The 22328-nt window shown below is 43.7% G+C and overlaps 1 protein-coding gene across 1 annotated transcript; it reads right to left on the bottom strand.

Moving 5' to 3' along the window:
• Nucleotides 1-2510: 2510 nt before the first annotated feature.
• On the bottom strand, nt 2511-21613 carry ETNPPL (ethanolamine-phosphate phospho-lyase). The gene is made up of 13 exons (XM_026499156.4): nt 21407-21613; nt 18242-18360; nt 17810-17969; nt 15921-15995; nt 12445-12535; nt 11406-11522; nt 9421-9503; nt 8602-8827; nt 7534-7688; nt 6791-6880; nt 6241-6371; nt 4963-5030; nt 2511-3816 (listed from the first exon to the last, which is right to left on the bottom strand). Exons 1-13 carry the CDS (start codon nt 21610-21612, stop codon nt 3688-3690), a joined length of 1650 nt encoding a protein of 549 aa, XP_026354941.2. The 5' UTR covers nt 21613; the 3' UTR covers nt 2511-3687.
• Nucleotides 21614-22328: the final 715 nt, after the last annotated feature.

Genomic DNA, 22328 nt, shown 5'->3' on the forward strand with positions numbered 1-22328 from the left:
GCTGGTCAGGAGCCTGAAAGAAAGTATTAGAGTCCGTGACAAAGGGGGTATTGGGTAAAGGCATAGGAATGAATATATGGAGTAAATAACACATGTTAAAAATTTTTTTGTGTCCCTTGTTAATGTACACCAGAAAGCAGCCACCATGGAAGAGCCACTGACCAGCCAGGTGGCCAAAATGACTTGGCTAGTTGACATTAGCCAACCTTTGACATTAGCCACTTCACCACAGGCATGTGGGCAGAGTGGTCATAATGGCAGAGATGGAGGCAATGTGATGGCCCACAGCAGGGACCCCCGATTACCAAGACAGATCTAGCTATTGCCCCTTCTGAATACCTAATCTGCCTACAACAGAGACCAACAGTGAGTCCCTGACATGACACTACCCCTGGAGGTCAACTGGCCACTTGGTGACTAGTTGACTGCATTGGGCCCTTTCTGTCCAGGAAGAGCCAGTGGTTTATTTGCACAGGAATAGATATCTATTTAGGGTGTGGGTTTGCCTTGGAGTTTCCCACTTACAGAGCCTGAGATAGAACCACAGTCTAGGGGCTTATGGAATGCCTGATCCACAAGCATGGAATCCCATAAAACATCATCCAAAAGGGGAACCCACTTCATAGTGAAGATGTGTAGGTTAGGCCCATGATCATGAAATCGACCGGTTGTATTACACTCGCATTACCCAGAAGCTGCCACTCTGATAGTGTATTAGAATACCTTCCTGAATAAAGGTGTGGCTAAGGAGCTGGCTCAGAGGTAATACTCTGCAAGGATGGGGTGCTATCCTTCAGATGGTAGTATCTGCACCCAATTAGGGACCTCCATAAGGCACTATATCCCCAGGAGGACCCTGGATTCAAGAGGTGAAAGTGTGAAAGGCCCCACTCACCATCAATGTCTCAGTGGAGAATTTTGTTTTTCCTATCCCTACAACTTCAGGATCTATAGGGTTGGAGGCTCTGGTTCCCAAAGGGGTGTACTTTTGCCGAGGGACAAAGCAAGAATCCTGCTAACCTATAAGCTACAACTGACACCTGAGCACCTTGGACTCCTGGCATCTAGAAGACAGCAGTTGGAGTCGCCATATTGGCAGGGTTAATTGACTTTGATCAGCAGGAGGTAGGGCTACTGTTCCACAGTGGGGGAGGCAGGATACGTGGGAAACTCAGCTTGTACACTTTGATGTCTCTTGGCACTTCTTGCCTAATTGGAACTGTAATGGACAGTGCCTCAGCCCCTGCCTGAGAAAGGCATGGTTTCTAGAGGTTCACATGTCTTAGGAATGAGGGCTTGAGAAACGCCACTGCTAGGACATCCAGAGTGATGGCCGAGGGTGAGTGGAATTTCAGTAGCACAGAAGGGAGGTGATGAGTACCAGTGTGGCCCTGAGACTACTTGCAGTGACAGGAGTTGTAGTTTGCTCTGTTAAACTCACTCTTCTGAGTCTTCCCTGAGGAAGAGCGATGCACAGGGACCACTGAAGAGCTACCTCCCAAACGTGCGAGGAAGTGGAGCTGTGCGGCACAAGGGCCCGACCGTGGCAGCCATGGGGGTGTGCTGCTTGGCTCTCCTTCAAGAGGGAGCCTGTGGTGAGGGTGCGGTCCCCTGACAGCCTCCAGCTACAGCATCTCCAAGATCCACAGCAGCCTTTGAGCTGGATACGTGCTTGCTGGGGGCTCCCGGTCAGTGAGGGAAGGCAGTGGGGCTCCCCAAGGCCCTGTCATCCCTGCCTGCAGTTCCGTATGCGCAGTTCGCGAGCCCGAGTCCCCAGCGCACTGGCAGAGACTTTTCGCAGAGCTGCATCTCAGCCTGAGGCTCCTCCTACTCAGATCTCCTCTCTGGCTCTTCTCTTTCATATGTGTCAGACCCGAAAGCTTTCCTGGCGACTCCTGCTTCTTTGCTCCTTTATCTTTCACAGGCACTAGCCCTAGTCCATTGCTTGTGCGTCCAACGATCTTGGTGTTAGATCTGTCTTGGGACTAGATCTAGAGACCCACGGGACCCGAACTGACACAACCTCAATTGTGATGCCACAGAAATGAGACAGTTACCAGGAACCTCACACACACAGAGTCTCTGTTGCATTTGGGAAGGTGTTACTTATTTCTAGATCTCTCCTCCTTATTATGGAACCCTAAATTATAGGCAATGAAGAAGAGTGGGGTATATCTAATAATAAAGTCTTAATTTTCTCTTATTTTATACTTGGAAAACTTGTAACACCGGTATGGGTTGTTTTCTCCTCTCTCTCTTGAACATGGATAGCTGCTTCAGAAAGAAAAGCAGACAAGTACTGTCTGAGCATGCCCACGAGCGGTGCTCATGGGGGTGTTGACCTGTGTTGTGAAAGATCTGACTAGGTCTTCCTTAGAAGCCAGCCACAGAGACCTCTACACTCCCTCGTTTTCAGCAGCTCCTGGGAACCAGCCTCAGTATTATGTAGCCAGAACCCACAGAATCAGTGATCCTTTTAGGAGGAAAAGTATTTAGTAATGAGACCTTGCTTTTTAAATAGCATTTTAATCAATGACAAACTCAGAAAGGAAGATTTTACAATTAATTTTCCTCTCAACATCCCTCTCAGTTGTCATGAAACAGCCTTGGCAAAATTATTCTTTCTCCCGTATGGATCAAAACCCGAAATACAAAGTTTAATAAGTCATAGGAAGGCGATAGAGAGAGAATGGGAAGTGAATACTAACATTCAAATTTCTTCCGGTTCAGTACATTGGCCTCCAAGTGAATGTCTCATGTTTCAAAGAGACCCTTGAGGTTCCAGATTTCCTCACTTCCCTTGGCCAATGTCTGCTTACAAATGTGTGTGTGCTCCCATTCTCGTGTGTGTGGGCGTGGGCTAGGTACTGCTAAACCTGATGAGAAAGGAAGATGCCTGGTTGAAAGGTACCTTCCTACCTGACAAGCAAGTGACTGTCAAGGTGACAGACTGACGGAGACAGAGCTGAGGTCTCCTGACTGAACAGAGTGCTTTGGCTGGCGCTGCTGTTCCAGCTACGTCCGTGTGAGCGTTTCCGAGTGTATTCCTTGTCCTCCCTGCTGCCACCGGGCCCCCGCCACGACTCCACACGATCTTGACTGACCTGGTCCTCAGCCACAGGTCTGAGTTATCCACTGACTTCTTAACATTTGCTGTATGTGCTGTTTTCCAAATGGCTTTGATTTCACCAGCCCTAATATTCTCAGCAAAAGAAGGGTACACTTTTCTGGTAAAAATGTTTTAGTCTACAACATCTTTTATTATAGCCCCCCACAAATATATATATAAATTAAATCAATAAAGAATGATTTCTTCATATTTTAAGGCACTAAGTCTCCAAAGTTAAGGAACCTCGTGTGCTTTGCCCTCTCATTTCAAACATTAAAACATGCGAAGTAAAACTGCCAACTTCATTTTCAATTTGAAGCATAAATTTAGTAGAATAAATAAAGTACTTTCAGAAATCTCAAGTAAGGAATTAACAGGCTAGAGGCTGAACTAGTCATCTTGACATGGCTTCATTATCACCTGGCTTATTCTTTTCACTCGGTTACCTTTTTATTTACACATCGGAATGGAATGCAAATTCTACCGTTAGAGGATGCGATGGAGCTGCTAAGAGAAGAGGCACTTCCAGTGATTCTCTATAACCCTGGACATTTATTCCGCTTTGCAGTGTTAATCTCTCATGTCCTGAGCCTCTTACTGAGCAGGGAATGTTTATCTGTGCACAGTCCATTTCTCTTTCGGCTGGGGTTCTCCCTGGGCTCCGAGGTGCCGTCACTGAGCCGTTCTGAGCATGCTTCGTTCGGCATCTGCAAGACAGGCGCACAGACTCCAGCGGGCCTGTCCCTCCCTCCCCCGCTGCCCCCCTGCTGCCTACCCCCCACCCCAGCCTCTGTGGGGCTGACTCAACGGGCCAGCAGGCCAGCTCAGCGAGACACGACACTACAGCGCTACGCAGTCCTCCCTCACCCTGGCTACTTTCTTCCATAGACGTCCGAAATGCAATGTCAACATAAAATCCGGGACGCCCAGCCCAAACTCCAGGAACACGTGTGCTAACTCCAGTGTGCGTTTCCCACGAGCTCCCTTCTCCTGAAAGCTCCTTGTCAAAGCTCGCTCAGTTCTCAGCTATGGTTCTGTCCTGGACTGGGTAAGCGCGTCTCAAACTGCAGATAAGAATGGCTTGCTAGAATTGGTTTGTGTCCCACCAGGAGACAGAGCAGTCCTGTTAGCAAATCATCTGCTCTCATTCAAAGAGCCTAATGTTTTCGCACCAGGAAAAGGGCTTTGCTGGCGGCTCGGTAGGTGCAGGCGGGCTGGAGGCACTGAGTGTTCCTTTATGCATCGAAGTCATAAACAAATAGCAGATTAGGCACCAAAGCCTCTCAAGTGTTCGCCTGTTTCCTGAGCCGGGGAGCGCTTTCTCACACCCTGGGCAGCTCCGGGAGAGAATGGAAAGGCCCTCTGCTGGAAGCACACCAAATGCACAAACTAGGCCACTTGTTGCCAGAGGGTTCCCAGGCCCCGGCCGCCATCCAGGACCAAACCCTGGCCTTTCGGAGCCACGCTGCCAGGGCTTCTGCTGATTCTAAAGAGTGATGTGTGGGAATCCGAGCCCGTGTCAGGTGGCCCTCAGACAAACAGGAAGGAGCTTGGGACGTCTGTATCATTTCTCTCTATGTTTTGCCTATTCCCTTTGCAGGCCTGAGGGGTTTTGGGAGTATGGGAATGGTCCTCTAAGAATAGCTCTTTGGCTTTCTTTCTTTCAAATGGTATGACACTTGCTTTAAAATGTGATCGTGCACTCAAAATGGCAACAATAAGCCAACCCCAGCAAAGGTGGATTTTATTCTAAAGGTTATTGTATAACTTTTTAAAATTTGCATTCCTTTTAGTCAGTTTTCCAAAGTTTTAAACTTTTCCCCCTAAAAACAGAGTAGCAGACTCTTTCTTACCTTTGCTCTGCACGGAGCACTCTCAGAGATCACACTCTCACTTTGGGCTCCAATGGCTTCTTCTAAAACTACGTCAAGGAAGATACAATGGAGAAGACAGATAACATAAAAATCTTTAAAAGAAAAAAAAACCTTTTTGGTATCTATAGAAATACCTTTAATGAAGAATTGAGAAGTAAATGTAATGTGCTTAAAACGTGTCCCTATTAGAGTTGCTGCTTTTAAACTTTAATCGCCGCATTTCATCATTATCATTTACAAGGGGCACTGAACCTGGGTTAAGTATGCCTCGTTCACTTTATTCAAAGGAAACTCTTCGGCCCACCGCTATTAACACCCCAGCTCTGAGATGCCTTTGAAGCAATGGTGACAAGACTTGCCCCATCCTATACTCTTCCTTCCACGTGGCCCTTCAAAGGACCAGAGGAAATGCAGGTGTGTGAGGAATGCTTGCCAGGTGTGGGTGTGAGCGTGCTCTCGGTCCAAAGACAGTGACCATATTACAGATAACTTAGGTTGACTCCCCATTTTTCCAACACTGATGATCTATTTTGAATGCTGTATCGATTCCTGGCTTATCAGACTTACCCTAACCCCAAAAGTCTGAGAAGGGAGCAGAGAAGTTGAATGTTAAAAATATAACTAAAGCAAAACCAAAAGTGTTCTAACATTTGACAGTACATTGCATTTTCCAACATGGTTTTATGTCGCTAGTTTACTTTTCAAGCTCAATTTATGCTCATAACAAAAACCAAATGAACATAATTATATAACATAGGGAAGCAAAAGATAAATTCCTATGACAGGGATAGTTCTGAATGACAAACGAAAAGTCTCAAAAGGTAAAGGTAATAAGTGAAATACACACGCAAGTTAATCATTCAGGATATAGCAAAGAAGTGTTAACCTGTAACCTGTAAATTTATTAATAATGTTTCTCCAGTTTCCCTGGTAGAACCCTAAAACTCCCTACACTGCAGCAGCTGTGGTGGGCGGGGCAAGGCAGCCATGCTGTTTTTTTTAAAAAGTGAAAATAGGGAAAAATAAGGTCGTGTCAGTTCCTTAAAAACCCAGATCTGGACTTGTGGGAGTGCAAACAGAAAATTGGGAGTTAACTCAGAGTCTACATAGTTATTACTTTTCAGCTATCTTTTTCTAGTGCCACAAAGTTACACATTCATTTCCAAGCGCCTTCCCTTCTGTCATGAAGAACAACACGCAGCGTCACGTATGACCGGGTGCGGGACAGGGAGACATCTGGAATGTCTGTGAACAGACCTGTTAGAATCTCGTCAAGCTGGTCCACCATAAACTTCGCATCTTCTTCCGTGAAGCACATGGGTGGTTTTATTTTAAGCACATTTCTGTGAGGTCCGTCGGCACTGAGAAGGACTCGCTTTTCTTTCATCCTAATTAGTGCAGGAGATATGTGTGAGTGCATACAGCCGGTAACCAAGGTTATTTAAGAATGATGTGAACAGGGGCGCGTGGGTGACTCAGTCGGTTAGGCGTCTGCCTTTGGCTCAGGTCATGGTGTCTGGGTCCTAGGGCACATTGGGGTCCCTGCTCAGCGGGGAGCCTGCTCTTCCCTCTCCCTCTGCCTCTCCTCCTGCTCATGCTCTCTCTCAAACAAATAAAATCTTAAAAAAAAAAAAGATGTGAACAGAGAGCAGTTCGGTATTCTCATGCAAGCAGCCCACATTTATAAACTGCATGCATCGCCGGCTTTTCTTATTTGGAGAGGTGGGAGGAAGTAAAAGAAGCTTTCAAGTCGGGGGAGGGGCATGTTTCAAACCCGGACACCAGTCAGGTGTGAGGGTGCACTTACTTGTAGATGACGTGTTGGGCCTCCTCTGTGGCAGGGGTCCTTTTCTGACGGTCCTTCACCAAGTCAATTCCGATAAACAGGCCAACGCCCCTGAGGAAGGTAAAGAAAGAAAACTTGACAGATGCTCTACCAGACGCTGCATTGTCATCCAATATTAACGCTGTCCCCAAACTTCAGTTTAATTTGAAGCTGGATATGATTCCCTGTAGGGGTAACTGTTATTGATTCTAGCTAATCCAAGGTATCAATCCGGTGACACAGGTCTTTCCAGTTTTTGTACCGAGTTGGTTTTGTCATCCAGTTTTTTTCTTTACTTAATTGTAAAAGAAAAAGTCTTAAAAACAACCTTCTTATGCTATTTAGTTTCTCAGGACATTGATGGTGATAAATGTTTCATGCTTACATATATCTATGAAAAATATCAAGTTTTCCGGGATGTCATTTTAAATAACTTTTAATAAATCATTTAGCGTTACTTTAAGTTCCTTCTCACCTTTTAGGGGTTGAAATTATATTGGCTTTATTTATTTATTTTTTAAGTATGAAAGTCGAGAAAGATATACACCCAAAAGTTAACAGTGGTGATATCAGGGTTCTGGATTAAGAACGAGTTTTGTTCTTTTATGTTTTTCAGTGTTTTCTAGATTTAGTTTTATGTAATTTATTTAAATTTACAAGATAAAATTTAAACTATTTTCATTGGAAAAATGAATAACCACATGACAAGTTCATGATAAACATACCTGATGTCTCCTATCAAAGTATGTTTAGCCTTCTGTTTATTGAGTAACTCAGTAAGATAATCCCCTACTCTAGTGGCATTTCCTTGAAGGTCTTCATTTTCAATTATATTCAGGACAGCCAAACCAACAGCAGAAGATACTGGATTTCCTCCATACTGCAGAAAAAAGATTTAAAAACCATAATGGTTGAATTAGTGGTATTGCTTCATCTACGAGAAATTTGGCTCATACATAAGCAGGTAAAGATATAATTTCAATAAATTTTTCCCTTGTGCTGTAAACTTTTTAGTTTTAGAATATAATGTGATTCTATTTGTTTACGACTGAGTAAAAATTCATTCCAAATTACATTCTCCATGCTGCATAATTGGTATGGAGGACTATCAGGGAATTTATTAGTTCATCCAAACAAAAACCAGATACTGCATTGGGAACTGAGGATTTCAGAGTGTGGTTCAGTGAGGGGGATAGGGGCTTCTGTCCCTGAACAATTGTGTGAAAACAGCTAAGCAATGACATTTTCTCCAAATAATTTATATCCTTAGATTTGAATCTTACTTTTAGTTGTCACAAGTCCTATTACATATACGGCACAAACTATAATAATTTTTCCAAGCTTAAAGTTCATGACTTTTGGGGGTAAAACCAAGGAAATAAAATTTCCCAAAGATAGAAAATTTAGTATCTCCTGTGACAGCCATATAACATTTATAGTACTGTATCATCTAAACACTTTAGAAATGTTTGGGGAATTTAAATGTGATACAAAATAAAGAAGATCATATCATCTGTGGATGAAACATCATAACCTCTAGAGCTTAGCAAGGCAACCATCTATCACTGGAACAATTTATCATTTTAGAAAGGGGAAAGATACACAAGGAAAAATACAAGGAGAATTTATGCCAGATAGGATGAAATATGGTTAGATCAAAGTTTGGCTAAGATCCTGGGGGTGGTTAGCTGGCAATACTGAACTTTATTCTTTATTCTTTACTACATTGGCAAGAAGTGTAAGAACACACAGTATTTTTCCCTCTTAGCATAAACCAGGAGGCCAACACGTACCGTATTGAAATATTCCATCCCGGAACTGCTGAAGGCTTCTGCAATTTCTTTGGTTGTTACCACACATGCCATTGGGTGGCCATTGCCCATGGGTTTTCCCATTGTGACAATGTCTGGAACAAAGTCTTCACCATGCATTTGGAAGCTCCAGAAATGCTTCCCAACTCGGCCAAAGCCCACCTGAACTTCATCGGCTATAAACACACCTCCCGCTCTGTGTACGTATCTGAAAAGCAAAAGGGAAGTCTAACGTCTTCAGGTCACCGAGAGTCCCCAAACCCACCCACAAAGATACAGATTATGGAGGACTTAAAAAAAAATGTTAACTTGAGATCTGGAATCGTTGTCAAAAACATTTCCGTGCTCAAACCCCCAGTGACATCTACGTGATGTCACTGACTTTGAACTATAATCCCATAATTTCCAGAGTTGACATATTCTTATTATTTAGGTTTGTGCTGCTTCAAGTAAGCTCAACTGTGGCATTTTAAGTGGGAAGAGAAAGAAGTGAACAAGAGGTAGTGTTTCGCAGGGTTAATCTTCAAATGTTTCCTCATCGGTAAGGCACGGGCTGGAGAGGATGCCAGCTGGGGACTGGAGCAGAGCCCCGGAGGCCCCCCTCCACTGGGCCACGTGTAAATCCTTTATTTGCTGGATCTTGGGAAAGTGGAGGGTTCTGGGGAGCCCTGGTGTGGCAGGCATGCCGAAGTGGCTTTTGCCAGCTAGTCTGGAAGCACTTCAGTATTTTAAGCAGTACGGCCTCGCAGAACTGTCACAGAGCCTTCAGTCTGCCCAAGAGTGCCCAAGTCAAGTACATACTCCGCCACTTTCTGGAAGTAGCCTGCTGGAGGAATTATTTGTCCGCCACAACTCTGCATGGATTCAGCAATAAAGGCAGCAATCTATACAAGAAAAGATGGGGTCAAAGTCCATTAGGTCCCCCTTGAACCCCCTAGAAAAGAGGACTTCTTACAGAGCAGGTTATTTTCAAAATGGTTGGGAATGGCCCTGTGGCAAGTGGCAAATAGACACTTGATAACAAAGAAAAGAAGAGATGTCCATGCTGGAAAAGCAACTGATCTGAAATTCACCCGTTTCTGAAATTCTAGAGTACCAGTGAAACTACCACGAGAAACAGAGGAGAAGGCAACCTCCAGTTCCCCATTATTAATTCAAATGCAGTGTTTTCGGTAGGGTCAACTGAATGAGAACGATGTTTTGGTCAGTCTTTGACATGAACTTCTAAAAAATCACCCAGGTTCTAAACCCATTATCCTGGTGCCTGTTTCCTCAGCTGGGTATTAACTGCCTGAGCCTGAATCTGCTCTCAGGAAAGGGGAGGGTGACTGGTGGCCACACGCGTCAGTTATTGTGCTGTATTTCTAGTTCTTACCCTGAACCAGACTTAACGGAATGAGGCAATTCACAAGAGCCATTGCAGAGCAAACGCTCTAGAGGGAAGAAAGGAGGAGTAGAAAAGAATCAAGAAGAGAAAGCATAGATGAGATGAGATATGAAGTCAAGAGAACCGAGGTTTTCGTCCGGACTATAGCTCAGTAGCTATATTACCTTGGCTTAAGCTCTTCACTTTTAAATATTTCATTTATTAGCTATCAAATGAAGCCAGTGGACTTAAGACATTGCTTCTCTAAAAGCCCCTGACTTTGCGAGCACATCTAATATCCTGAAGCATCTGTCTTATATTTGCTCATTGCTTTCAGAATTGTTAACAGGACAGCATCGGGTCATAACTACTGAATGCTAATGTTCTCAAAAAGTTATCCAAAGCCTTTTAGCAGCAAAAAGACCATGTGATCTTGGGAATGTAAACGTTTTTCTGGAAGCACTCTTTACCATTTGTGTAAGGAGGTATGGGTTACCCATGAAGAAGAAAAGCATATGAAGGCCCCCATACCAGGGGCGGTCAGGGCTAGCTACACAGATATCACATCTGCAGACCCGACAAATGAACGGGATGGGAAGAAAACAGTTAAGAAATGCAAACGACTCTCCAGTCACTCAGATAAAAATATTTGCATTGGAAAAAGCAAGCCTTCATTTTTATCTCAGTTAAGATTTTTTATTACTGCCATGTTGATGCTATAAGCCAGTTTAAAGGCGAAGCACGTCTCAAATCTCTTTAAAACTCCACATAAGTAACCCCCAAACGGGCTGAAAATCTGTGTTAGGCTGAAGAGAGTAGGGTGAAGACTGAGAAAATGGAAACTCTTGTTCTTACTCTGGAGGATTCTGGTTCTGTCTTTGAAGCCCAGGCTCAGCTTGGAGAAGCGTTCGTTCTGCCTTAGCTAACCCAGGCTCTGCGGCTTCAGGCACATTGAACCAGTCTGAGGGCAGCAGCGAGGCTTCCCGAGCCCAGGAGCCCGCACTGGTTCAGAGGTCCCAGGGCCACCGTGCTTCCTCCTTTCCCTTCCTCATTTATCAGCGCCCCTCCCTCCATGCTACTTTCATTTGGAAGAATCTGTCCACGGGCCGTCGCCTTTCCTAACTCCCTCTCCCCCTACCGCTTTGGACCAGAGTCTGCATCCCACTGGGAATGTGAGAATTAGGCCACCAGTTCCGGAATAGGCATAGTGATGGTGTTTCCAGAATAAATAAAAATGCATAGTCTTAGAGGCATGATCATATTAATGCACTTTCTGAAATACGAACTGAGTGAAAGGTAAGCAGAGAAAAACAGAAAGGGAATGGAGATCTAATCCTTTTCCACCTCTCCAGTGTGTCACGGTGATTTCCATCCACTTTATAAAAGGTGCTAAGCTGTTTCCAAAGCTGTAAATACAAACCTTCCTTCCACTGTTATGAGCTTCTTCAATAATTTCCTTTACTTCATCTGCGTAAGCGCTGGCTGGGTCTGCGTGATCTTCCCTGTATTTGCCTCTGTAAGTATCTGGAGTTGGTGCCTGGAAACAACCAAAAGGTGGAGTTTCTCAAGATTTACCTTGCGGACGAATGAACTTTAAAAAAAAAAAAAGGCATTTCCCCACAAGAGCATATTGGAAAGGTGACCGTGCGGGTTTAAGTGACTCTCGGTTCTTTTGTTTTTTTCCCTTAACATTTCTGAATTCTGTGAAAACTAAGGTCTTTGCATTGTGACCAGGAGCCTGGATTTGCTCTGAGACCTCTGTAAGTCAAGACTACATCCCTGTTCGAATCAAGAGCAAATTCAAATCAACAAGTGTGATTATTGTTTTTGAAAATTTCAATGGATGAAAATTGTATTAACTATTCTACACTGAAGATAAACCAACACTTACCAACTATACAGCAAATTCTAATCATTCCAAAAACTAGAATGCCTTCGCCCTGGTGCCAGGTCTCACCATTTTGAAAGAAGGAATTGATTCTCTTAAGAGAGTCTACTGATCCTTAATTAAACCAAAGGAGTTTGAGAGTTTCAACAACAACTCGATTGGTTTCTTTATTTTCTTTACTATTTATTTGACTTCATTACTCTATATGATACTTAAGCGTAGAGCAGTTTAATTTTGGGACATGCATACACACTAGATTCAACTCCAAATTTCAGGCTGGTATCAGTAGACGGGAAAAGTAATTGAAGACCAAAAGGCGAGAAAAATAAAATGATAGCTGTGAATAATAGCCTTCACTACCACCATGCTAATTTGCTAATTGCGATACTCATCAATGGATTTTAAACCACATCCTGTCATTAACCGGATTTTTGACTTTAGTAAGTCACACAACCGTTCTAGATCTTAGTCTCTTTTTCACAGTTTCATTTTGATGAAAGGATTGGACTGGAGTATCGTTAGGCATCCTCCCAGTGCCAGCTTTCTGATTCTTGGACTCTAAGTTACTTACCACGTGCACAAATGCTTTCTTGACATCTTTGCCCTTTCGGAATTTATATGGACTGATCTCAATTAAAGATGATAGGTGACCATGATAAGCACTGAAAAGAGAAAGAACAGTAACCAAAATCACTCAGAGAAGAAGTTTTTGGAGTATAAGAAAAACAGCAGTATGCATCATCTAGGAGAATCTCAACTTTAGTGCCAGATTTAACTACACAGGATCTAATTCTTCATGGCAAGACTGGCCTTAATTTGTCCAGTTCTCCTTATTCATATAATAAAACACATAGGAAACCAAGTATGGATCCTCATAGACAATTTTTTTTTAAGCAGGAAAAAAAAAACTTGATTTCTTAGGATGATATTAGATGTGCTAAATTAGATAGTCTAAATGCAAAAATTATTTTCTATAGCATCGTGGAAAACTTGTTAAGTATGTGTTCTTTAAATGTATTTGACAGTTACATCTTAGTGTATTTTAAAAACAACTTTATATCACAGAATAGGCTGTGTTTCTGTCTGGAATGGTTTCTATGGGATATCGGACTGCATATGCTGGGCAAACACAAGTTGGTAAGAGCAGAAGGTCTCTTCGGAAGAGCTAAGATTGGGACATGACCAAGTGGCTATGAGATTCCTTTCTCTTGCTTAAAATACTGGTGGCTATGATATTTCCTTTCCTGTTTCTTGCCCAGAGGCATAAGTGGGAGATCTGGAAAGGAAATTTTTAAAAGTCCATGAATAGATAAAACAAAGAGAGAGGACTTCCATTAGCAAGATTAAAGATGCTACAGAACCACAGTAAGTGTCAGAAGGATACGTATGTATCAGCAAGTATGTGTCAGAATGAGAACAAAGAGAAAACTGGGCAGAAGGCCAGCACGGAGACACCGCCACACATAAATGTAACACAGTGGACACCAGGTGGATTTCATATGAGGCAGTAGAAGATAACGAAGAAAACATCTTTGTGATCTGGGGGCTGTGGTGGGTGTAGGGGGAGCTATATTAACAAAACTTAGAGCACATAAACCATACGACAAAAATTTTATCTATTTGATTTGATGAAAATTAAAGATTTCAGTTGAAGGATACCATGGACAAAGCTAAAAGACAGATGATAGAGGGAAAAGACATTTGAAATGTTGCAAACTAAAAGAGATTAATGATCACAGTGGTGGTTCTCAACTCTGCCTGCATAGTAGAACCACTTGGGAAACTGCAAAATATATACTGTTTCCTGGGATCCACCACTGATTTTCTTTAATTGGTCTGGGGTGGGGCTTGGGCATTGGCATTTAAATAAATCCCCCCCCCCCCCAGATTTTAAGATACGGTCAAGGTTGAGATCTTTTGATCTAGACTATATAAGCAAACACAAACCAACAAGAAACAGATGGAAATCTCAATAGAAAAATGGGCAAAGAATACGAACAGGTAATTTTTAGAAGAGAAATCACAAATGCATGTAAGTATATGACAAGATACCCAAATTCATTATTAGAAAATTGCAAATTAAAACAACATTGACACCATTTTATAGTTATTGGACTGTTATTTTTAACAAAAGAAAAAATGAGGAGGCAGGATAGTATAAGTTTTCGGTGAGGATAGAGGAAAATGGGAAATTTCATGCACTGTGTAGTGTTGCAATCATTCTGGAGACTGATCTGGCAATATTTAGTCAAATTAACAGTGTTTATAGGACCCCTATGGCCTAGCAATCCTGTTTCGGGGTGTTTATCCCTAAGAACATCTTAAAAATGTCCAGAAGGTCACATATACAAGGATGCTCATTGCAGAGTCACTTGTGGTAGCAAGGAGGAAAGGACAGTGACAGTGTCCATCTGTAGGGTGGGGGGAGTTCAATAGTTTGAGTTGCGTTGTCCCCTATGGCAGCCACTGGCCACATGTGGCTACTGAGTGCTTGAAATGCAGTTAGTCTGAATTGAGATGTGCAGTAAGTATAAGACGCACATTAGATTTTAAAGATTTAATTTAAAAAAAGGAGAAATCTTAATATATTTTACATTGATTAACTGTTGAAACGATATTTTGAATATATTGGCTATCAGAAAATTTTAAATGCCTTATGTGGCTCACATTATATTTCTAAGAGGCAGCACTGTGTCAGAAGAGTGGATGTACATCCAGCAATATAGTCTTGAATAGTGTTGAGGGAAAAAGGTTCGCAACGGAGAGAGATTTATAGCAATTTTTGTAAAATTAAAACAGATTCACATAAAATAATATACATTAATAAGAATACAAAAATAAAAGGTCGACATTTGACGCATTAGAATAGTCGTCCATAGGCGGGGGAGAATGGGAATAAAAAAGAACCAGAGGCAGCTGTGGTAGGCAGAACACGCCACCTCCTAACATGCCCGCACGCTAGTCCTGGGGACCTAGGAATAGGTCACATGGCAAAGGGGCCCTTGCAGATGTGATTGAAGTAAGAATCTTGAGATGGAGAGATAATCCTGGAGGGTCCAATGGGATCACAAGTCTTTACAAGTGAAAGGAGGAGGCAGGGGAATGGCGGTCAGAGGCAGGGGAAGCGAGGTAAGGGTGGCGCAATGGCCGCTCTGAAGATGAAGAGGGGAAACCCCGAGCAAGGAATGCAGGCAGCCTCTCCAAGCCGGACAAAGCAAGGAAACAGAAGAAGCCTCCAGAAGGAGCACAGTCCTGTTAACACCTTGATTTTGGCCCAGTGAAGACCCATTTTGGATTTCTGACCTACAGAACGGTGGGGAAATAAATTCTTGTTCTTAAGCCACTGCGCTTGCTGTAGTTTGTTATAGCAGAAATAGAAAGTGAATAGATGACCCGAAACAGAAAACAAGAGAAGCCTATGTAAGGGCAAGAAGTGAGTATGTGTTCAATTTAACCCTCTGTGTCTGACATTAGTGTGGTGGAGACGTAGAAAAAAAGGTAAAAGAAAAAATCTTAATAAAAATGGGGGTTGTCAGCTTTCTTGTTTAAAATGTACTAAATTCATGTTAAGGAGATGAGATTAAACAATGGCTGGTAATGGTTGCAAACTAATGAGAAAGTACTATCTTTTACTTGGTTTCTTATTTTCTTCAAACTTTTCTCTAAATTGTTATCTTTTAAATTGATTACAGTGGATAACCACAACACTGACGTGAACGTATAGAGTTTGAAGAAATCAATTACATTTTTATTTTGGAAAATATTGGGTTACTCACTATAGTGTCTCAATAAACAGTCGATGATTCATGCAAAGCCCATGAGGCCACGATAAGAGTGTCCAAGAGAGCCTCCCCTGTTTGCAGGAACTTGGACGGAATTAAGTATCCTCCGAGCCTCGGTTGGCCTTGATACCTTACTGCCTAATAAGATCGTTGTGCCGCATACCCGCCCTCCTCCCCGTGTGCTCGTAGCATCAGTATGGACAGGATCAATACAATGTTGTCTCTTGAAGGAGCTTCTGGCTTAGAAGTCTTGCCCCAAACTTACTGGTCAAGGGTGATCACGTCTTGGTGGCCTCTGAACTGCCGAGCCAAACGTAAGGCTAAGTCATTGGCTTCAGATCTATTAAGAGAACACAGAGAGGGGGCAAGGTGCCATAAGCTCTTTTTAAAATACTTGAAAATGTTAATTACAAAAGTTGTAAGATCCTGGTTTTTCAGAAATATATGGGGGGAAGAAGTGGAAGTCCTCTCTTTCCCTTTTAGTCTGGTCCACCCAGCAATCTCACTCCATCCTTCTAATACAATGTCTTTGATAAAGAATGAGACACACAGAACAAACCCAATTCAAAGGATACCCTGCTCGTTTCAAACTTCTTCCCAATTCAGCCCCATGAGTAGGTGACTAACTTTGAGGATGTTAGGAAGCCCGCATTAAGCCTGATCTCAAAGGGAGGAATGGGAGTGTGAGAGCCCATCAACTCGACCACTACACTATGTTGTACTGACCCAATATTTGATCGGCTCCTTCTCGATAAAATAAAAATCATAATTTTTCTATGTGGCTTAGATAGCCCATATATAGGACTCAGACACAGAAGAAGAAAATAATCATTCGTGGGATGTTGACTATCTGCCAGACAGCGTGCTGAGAGTTTTGCTTGCATTTATTCTCATAAGTCCTTGCAAGGCAAGTGCTGCCATCTCCTTTTTGTGGATGAAGAAAGAGCCTCAGAGAGGTTCAGGAGGCAGGTTAAGCTCTCACAGCTAATAAGAGGTAGAGGCAGCATTCTGCCTGAAGTCTATTTAACTTCAAGATTACCCTTTGTACCAGTCCAGGCTCTATCCTATCCAGTCTCTGGCGACTGTTCTTTGGGGCAACCCCACTTTGACAGTATAGGATTCTTTAGAAATGAAAGTCAAATGTTATGGTATTTAATTTATTGAAGGCAAAAATGCTTTATAACAACATGTTAGATCCTAAAATACCTTAATTCTTTACAAAGAAAAAGGGATGATCTTCTCCTTATAAATTTGGTTTTAAAATCTCATTGCAAACATGAAAGTGAATCACAGAATCGTATCCTCGAACATTCGCAGAATCTCTAATCGTTTTATTACATTTATACATATACATAATTTTAAAAATGAGTATACACTGTATGCACAGCTTTCCTCCCCATAAAATGTTGCATTGCGAGCTTTTCACATCATTAGACGTGTATTTCCAAAAACATATTTTTAATGTCTGCATCATATTCCACAGAATGGATATATAACTTGAATTTACAGAATTTAAAAGTTGGCACATATCTATTCTTTTGAATTTACTTCTTCCTTTTTTGTATTTGTGTTGAGGAAATGTTCAAGTGCCTAAGAAACAAGTCAATCAAAGGTCTTACGAAAGTTACAGCTCATTTAGTAGAATTCTTTCTTCGCTACAACCCCTCATTCATGCCTTAAAGAAACCATGTAGGCCCACTGATTCTCTAGCTACTTACTCCGCTTCCTGGGGAGGTGGGGCCATTTGACGGGTTGGGTTTTCTCGCTTGAACCCCAGGCTTGGATATTTTTGCCATGGTTTCCACCCAGGCACCTACCGTTCAGGGCTGCTGCAGCATGCCCGGTAAGCTTTCCCCATCTTTGCCCGAGGAAGCCATGGGAATAAGAAGTTGAGTGGCATGCACGTGTTAATCCTGAGTGGCCGGGTCAAAACCCCTAGAACACGCTGTTGGGGACCCTATGGACCCCAAGCTCATGAAGTGAAGCCAGAGGAACAGAACCATTAGGGCCCCATCGTGTGGTCACTTAGTAAACGTCGAGAACCTAGGGAAACCTTCCTAGATGTCTGGGCTCCACCAGGAATCAAGAAGAAAGGTATGTGTGAGAGAGTGAAAAACCAGATTGGTGGGAATGGGGGGGGACCTGGAAACATACCCTGAATTTGTAAAATAGCAGACAGAGAGTTTCTCCGGCAGGGTTGCCGAGAGGCGCCTGGCATACTCCACAATATTGTCGTGGAGGAATCGAGAATTTGTGTTTAGCAGTTCCATCTGTTTCAGGGCAGCCTTGACCACTTCTGGGTGACAGTGTCCCACTAAAATGCAGAAGACAAAAACCCAAAAAAGGAATTAGAATTCTAAATTCCTGAAGTGAGGGGGATTCTGAAGCAAGGGAAACGGGAAAAAGAAAAAAGCAGAGCTTCTCTGCCTCCCGCGCTGTGCTGTCACCTTTCCGGGCTAGGACTACTGGGCCCGTCCAGCCCAGGAGCAGCAGCCACTGCACCTCCCGGGGCAAACAGTAGTGGGGCTGTGTCTGCCCTCCTCCACAAACGCGCCCTTCGCAGCACAGCAGGGACAGGACACTCACCGTGGGCCACGTTGTTGACGCAGTCCAGGTACTGCTCACCTCTCTCGTCAAACATGTACTGGCGCCGGGCTCGCACTATTTTGATGGGATCCGCAGCAAAGAAAACTTTGCACGAGGGTCTAGAAATAATGAAAGGAAACACTTTGGTCTGGAAGGACTGCTCAGTGTTTTTCCTTCTCAATGAAGGTCAAGATCTGTGGAAAATTACAGTTACAAAACAGAAAGGGAAAACACAACCTAGGTGACATACGTTATTCTTTTTTTAAAATTTCATATTAGCCTGGAACCTTTTACCTTAACCCCCATTGGTGACCCGCTCACATTTCATGTGCCTCTATGTCAAATTGGCTATGGTTTGACAATGCTGTTTAGAGGCACACGGATCAACTCTGACAACTCTAATTACACAAACCAATAACTGATTTTCCTCTGGGAAGTTTCGTTCTACCAGAAAACAAAAAAAAAACAACAACTTTTTTTGAGGTTTACTATGTGTCAGGAATTGACAGATATTACAAATATCATATCATTTCATTTAATCCTCCCAATAATCTTATGAAATAGGGGTTTTATCATTCTCATTTTTATAGGTGAGGAAACTGAGGCACAGAAATATCAAGAAACTTGTTCAAGATTACACAGCCAGTAAATGAAAAAAACAACAACAGAATTTGAAAGTAGACTGTCCTATACCGCAGCCCAAGACTTGCTTGCTGGCTTGCTTTCTCTGTCTCCCCTTCTGATCTAATAGGTTAAGAAACGAATAGCCCTGAAAGCTAAATACAAAGAAATTGGGTATAAATACCAAAAAAGAGATTTTATAGGAGACCATTTCCAAGTCTTTTGAGTGACATTTTTCCTGTATCAAATGGATTTTCCATTCTTAATAATGAAATCCAATTATTGTTCTAACCTCTTCATCCATTATTTTGAGCATAATAAAAAGCCATCCATATTTTTGGTTATTTGGATGAATGTCTGTAACATAAATTTTAGCAACATAGAAACATCACAAAGGTTTCTGATGTTGGCCCTACGGACATGTAGAAACAAAATGGAATATAGCATTATTATTATTAGTAGTAGTATTTAAAGATTTTATTTATTTATTTGTCAGAGAGAGAGAGCACAAGCAGGGGAGCAGCAGGCGGGGGAAGAAGCAGGCTCCCCGCTGCGCCACGAGCCTGTTGCTGGACTGGATCCCATTACCCTGGGATCATGCCCTGAGTTGAAGGCGGATGTTTAACCCACTGAGCCACCCAAGTGTCCCTGAAATATATTATTTTTATTATGGTGATTTTGCATGCACACACACACACACACACACACACAAAGCCACATGCGTTGGAGGTATTTTGGAGGGACACTGGATGCTTCTATATTAAATTCATATGCAACTGTTTAGAAAGTATTTGAATTATTGTGTATAGGTAATCTTAATTTAAAATTGCCTCAGATTAAGCATCATCAGTTAAAATGAAAACAATAATTAGTGAGAATTTCTAATTGGTTCAATCCCAGCTGTTAGTTTATACCTCTAAGTTAAAAGCCAAAGAAAACCTTTGTCATGAATGTGGGCTGTTAACTGCAGACTTCACCTTCCCTTGCTAAGGGTACTTTCCCACCTTGCCACTCAGACTTTAGGTAAAATTCTTTCAGGTTGTCCATGGCTACATTCCTCCTTTCACAGAATTTCTTCAGTTCACGGTACAAGTCATTGGGTTTGCATTGGAATCAATGCAGGCTTGAAAACTAACAGAAAGGAGTGGTGACTAGAAAAGGACAAGGCGGTGACTGGGTAATGAGGGAGGAATTGGACCATTTTGGCTTTCCCTATGCGGGGATGAGAGAGCTCCAACCAGTCTCCTAAACGGCCATCTAGAAACCTCCCTGGCTGAGACCAAGAGATGAGTATGAGCAGCTGCCAAGCATTTCTCGGAAGAGGATACCAACTCTTTTCTTTCTTTTTATTTTATTTTATTTTATTTTATTTTATTTTATTTTAAGATTTTATTTATTTATTTGACAGAGAGAGACAGCCAACAAGAGAGGGAACACAAGTAGGGGGAGTGGGAGAGGAAGAAGCAGGCTCACAGCGGAGGAGCCCGATGTGGGGCTCGATCCCAGAACGCTGGGATCACGCCCTGAGCCAAAGGCAGACGCTTAAGGACTGAGCCACCCAGGCACCCCTCTTTTCTTTCTTATGTCCCCCAGTCCTCTCTCACGTTCACCGCGACACTGCTTGTTAATTACGTGTGACTATTGCAGGCCTTTGATTTGACAGTGGCCACAATCATCATTGATACTTACATGTGCCTTTTTAAAAACCAGATCACGCTTATTAATCTCACTTGCTTGCTCCTGTGAAGCAGAATGTTACTTCTACTTCCACAGAAGAGGAAATTAAAGTAATTTGACAGAGGTCACACAGGTAACGAGACACCCTAGTAGGACCAGAGCCCAGGTCAGACTTAACGTTCAGTCCTGTAGGCTTACCAGTGTTTTACCGAGGCGTTTATAACACGAGCAGAACAAAAGTAGACGGGAGAGAACGCTGCACTTTTTAATCGTAATGAGGGCACAGCTGGGGAGACCAAGGTGGGTAAGCGGCATTTTACCCTTAAGAAAGTGGTTTTAAGGAATTTTTTTTTTTACTGCCTGCGTTAATTAACCCCTTATCTAACCAAGCACGCAAGAAGAAAAAGTTCACCTTAAAACAAAAGCTGTCAGAATTAGTTTTCACAGACATTGTCAAAAGTATTTTTGAGTTCCCAGTTTGGAGAAACGTTCGAGTTGGTGGGATTTGGCGGAGAGCTACCCATCTTCCCTGGCAGCGCCCATCCCTGGACTGGAGCTCCCCTCCTGGGGCTATTAACCCTCGCGGGGCCACTCTTCCAGCCGCCGGCAGCCCCCACTCGTCCGCGGGGTGCCGAGCGCCGGGACCGCGCGGGTGGGGGGCGGCGAGCGCTAAGGGCGCGGCGGCACGGGCGGCGGGGGGCGGCGGGGGGCGGCGGGGGGCGGCGGCGCGCGTGCGCAGGTGCGGCGCGGTGGGCGGTGGCGTCGCCTAGCCCGCCGGGCATAGCCGCGGCGCCCAGCTTCAGCTCCCCGCCCCCGCGCTAGTTATTCCCCCCTCTGCGCCTTTCCTCGCGGCTCTGGAGCCCTCACCCGATGTGCTTCCTCCGCAGCGCCAGGGTGTCCTGCTTGCTGTACAGCTCGCACATGGTGGCGCGGCCGCCGGTCGCTCCCCCGGGCTCCCTCTCGCGCGTGTGCGCTCCCTCGCGAGCCCGCGGGCTGCCTCCGCGGCGGGCCTTTCCCGCCTCGGTCCCTCCTGGGGTCCCTTTGCCCTGGACGTCGGAAGTCACCGGTGGCATCAACTAGCTGGGGTCATCCCCCTTTTAAGTCTTGCCCTGCCTTTGCCCTTCGCCAAGCCCCACCCTCCCGTCCCCTCCTCCGCCCGGTGCCGGCTTTGGCAAGTCGCCGGACTAGCCGCTCGTTCGCCACCACCCTTGCCCCTGGTCTAACTGGCTCCCGTTCCTGCCTTGCCCTTCCCATTTCCCTCCTAATACTCGCTACTTCTTCGGACTCGCCTTTTAGTTCCCTCGCTTGGCCTTGCCTTCGCCTTGCTTTCTCTTCTGCCCGAAAATTCCTTCCTTCCCCCTTTCTTTCTCGTTTCTTTTTGGTGTATCCCATTAAGTTCTTGTAAACGTTCACAGATGGGCGCTCCCTGGAGTTAACCCAGCCTCTACAGTTGTCTCCTTTCTCACACTGAGCGTATTTCAATACCATAACCTGTAACTCAACAAAAGTTACAAGTCACATGCCCTAAGGATAAATAACAGGGGACTCAGCCCGGTACTTGTTGGGAGTGATTGTGTATACAGTATTCCAAAGATCCACTTTAACAGTAATTACACCTCTAATTTCTCTACCACTATACAGACTATAAAACATATACCTTACCTGGTTCAGTCCTTGAAACAATCCTGAGAGAGGATCAGATTTATCATGCCATTAATGTATAGGGAGAGTGAGGTTATTCCCCCCCCCACCCATGATTACATGTCTACCTGGTGGTGCCCTTGGAATT

The sequence above is a fragment of the Ursus arctos genome, unplaced genomic scaffold, assembly GCF_023065955.2.
Source record: "Ursus arctos isolate Adak ecotype North America unplaced genomic scaffold, UrsArc2.0 scaffold_11, whole genome shotgun sequence".
Lineage (NCBI taxonomy): Eukaryota > Metazoa > Chordata > Mammalia > Carnivora > Ursidae > Ursus > Ursus arctos.

What these genes read in the sequence shown, in the direction of transcription:
- ETNPPL (XM_026499156.4), bottom strand. Translation starts at nt 21,612, where the DNA reads ATGCCACCGGTGACTTCCGACGTCCAGGGCAAAGGGACCCCAGGAGGG. An exon ending in CTGCGGAGGAAGCACATCGG is followed by an intron (nt 18,361 to 21,406) that starts GTGAGGGCTCCA and finishes CATTATTTCTAG; the next exon opens with ACCCTCGTGCAAAGTTTTCT. An exon ending in CGTCAACAACGTGGCCCACG is followed by an intron (nt 17,970 to 18,241) that starts GTGAGTGTCCTG and finishes TCTGCATTTTAG; the next exon opens with TGGGACACTGTCACCCAGAA.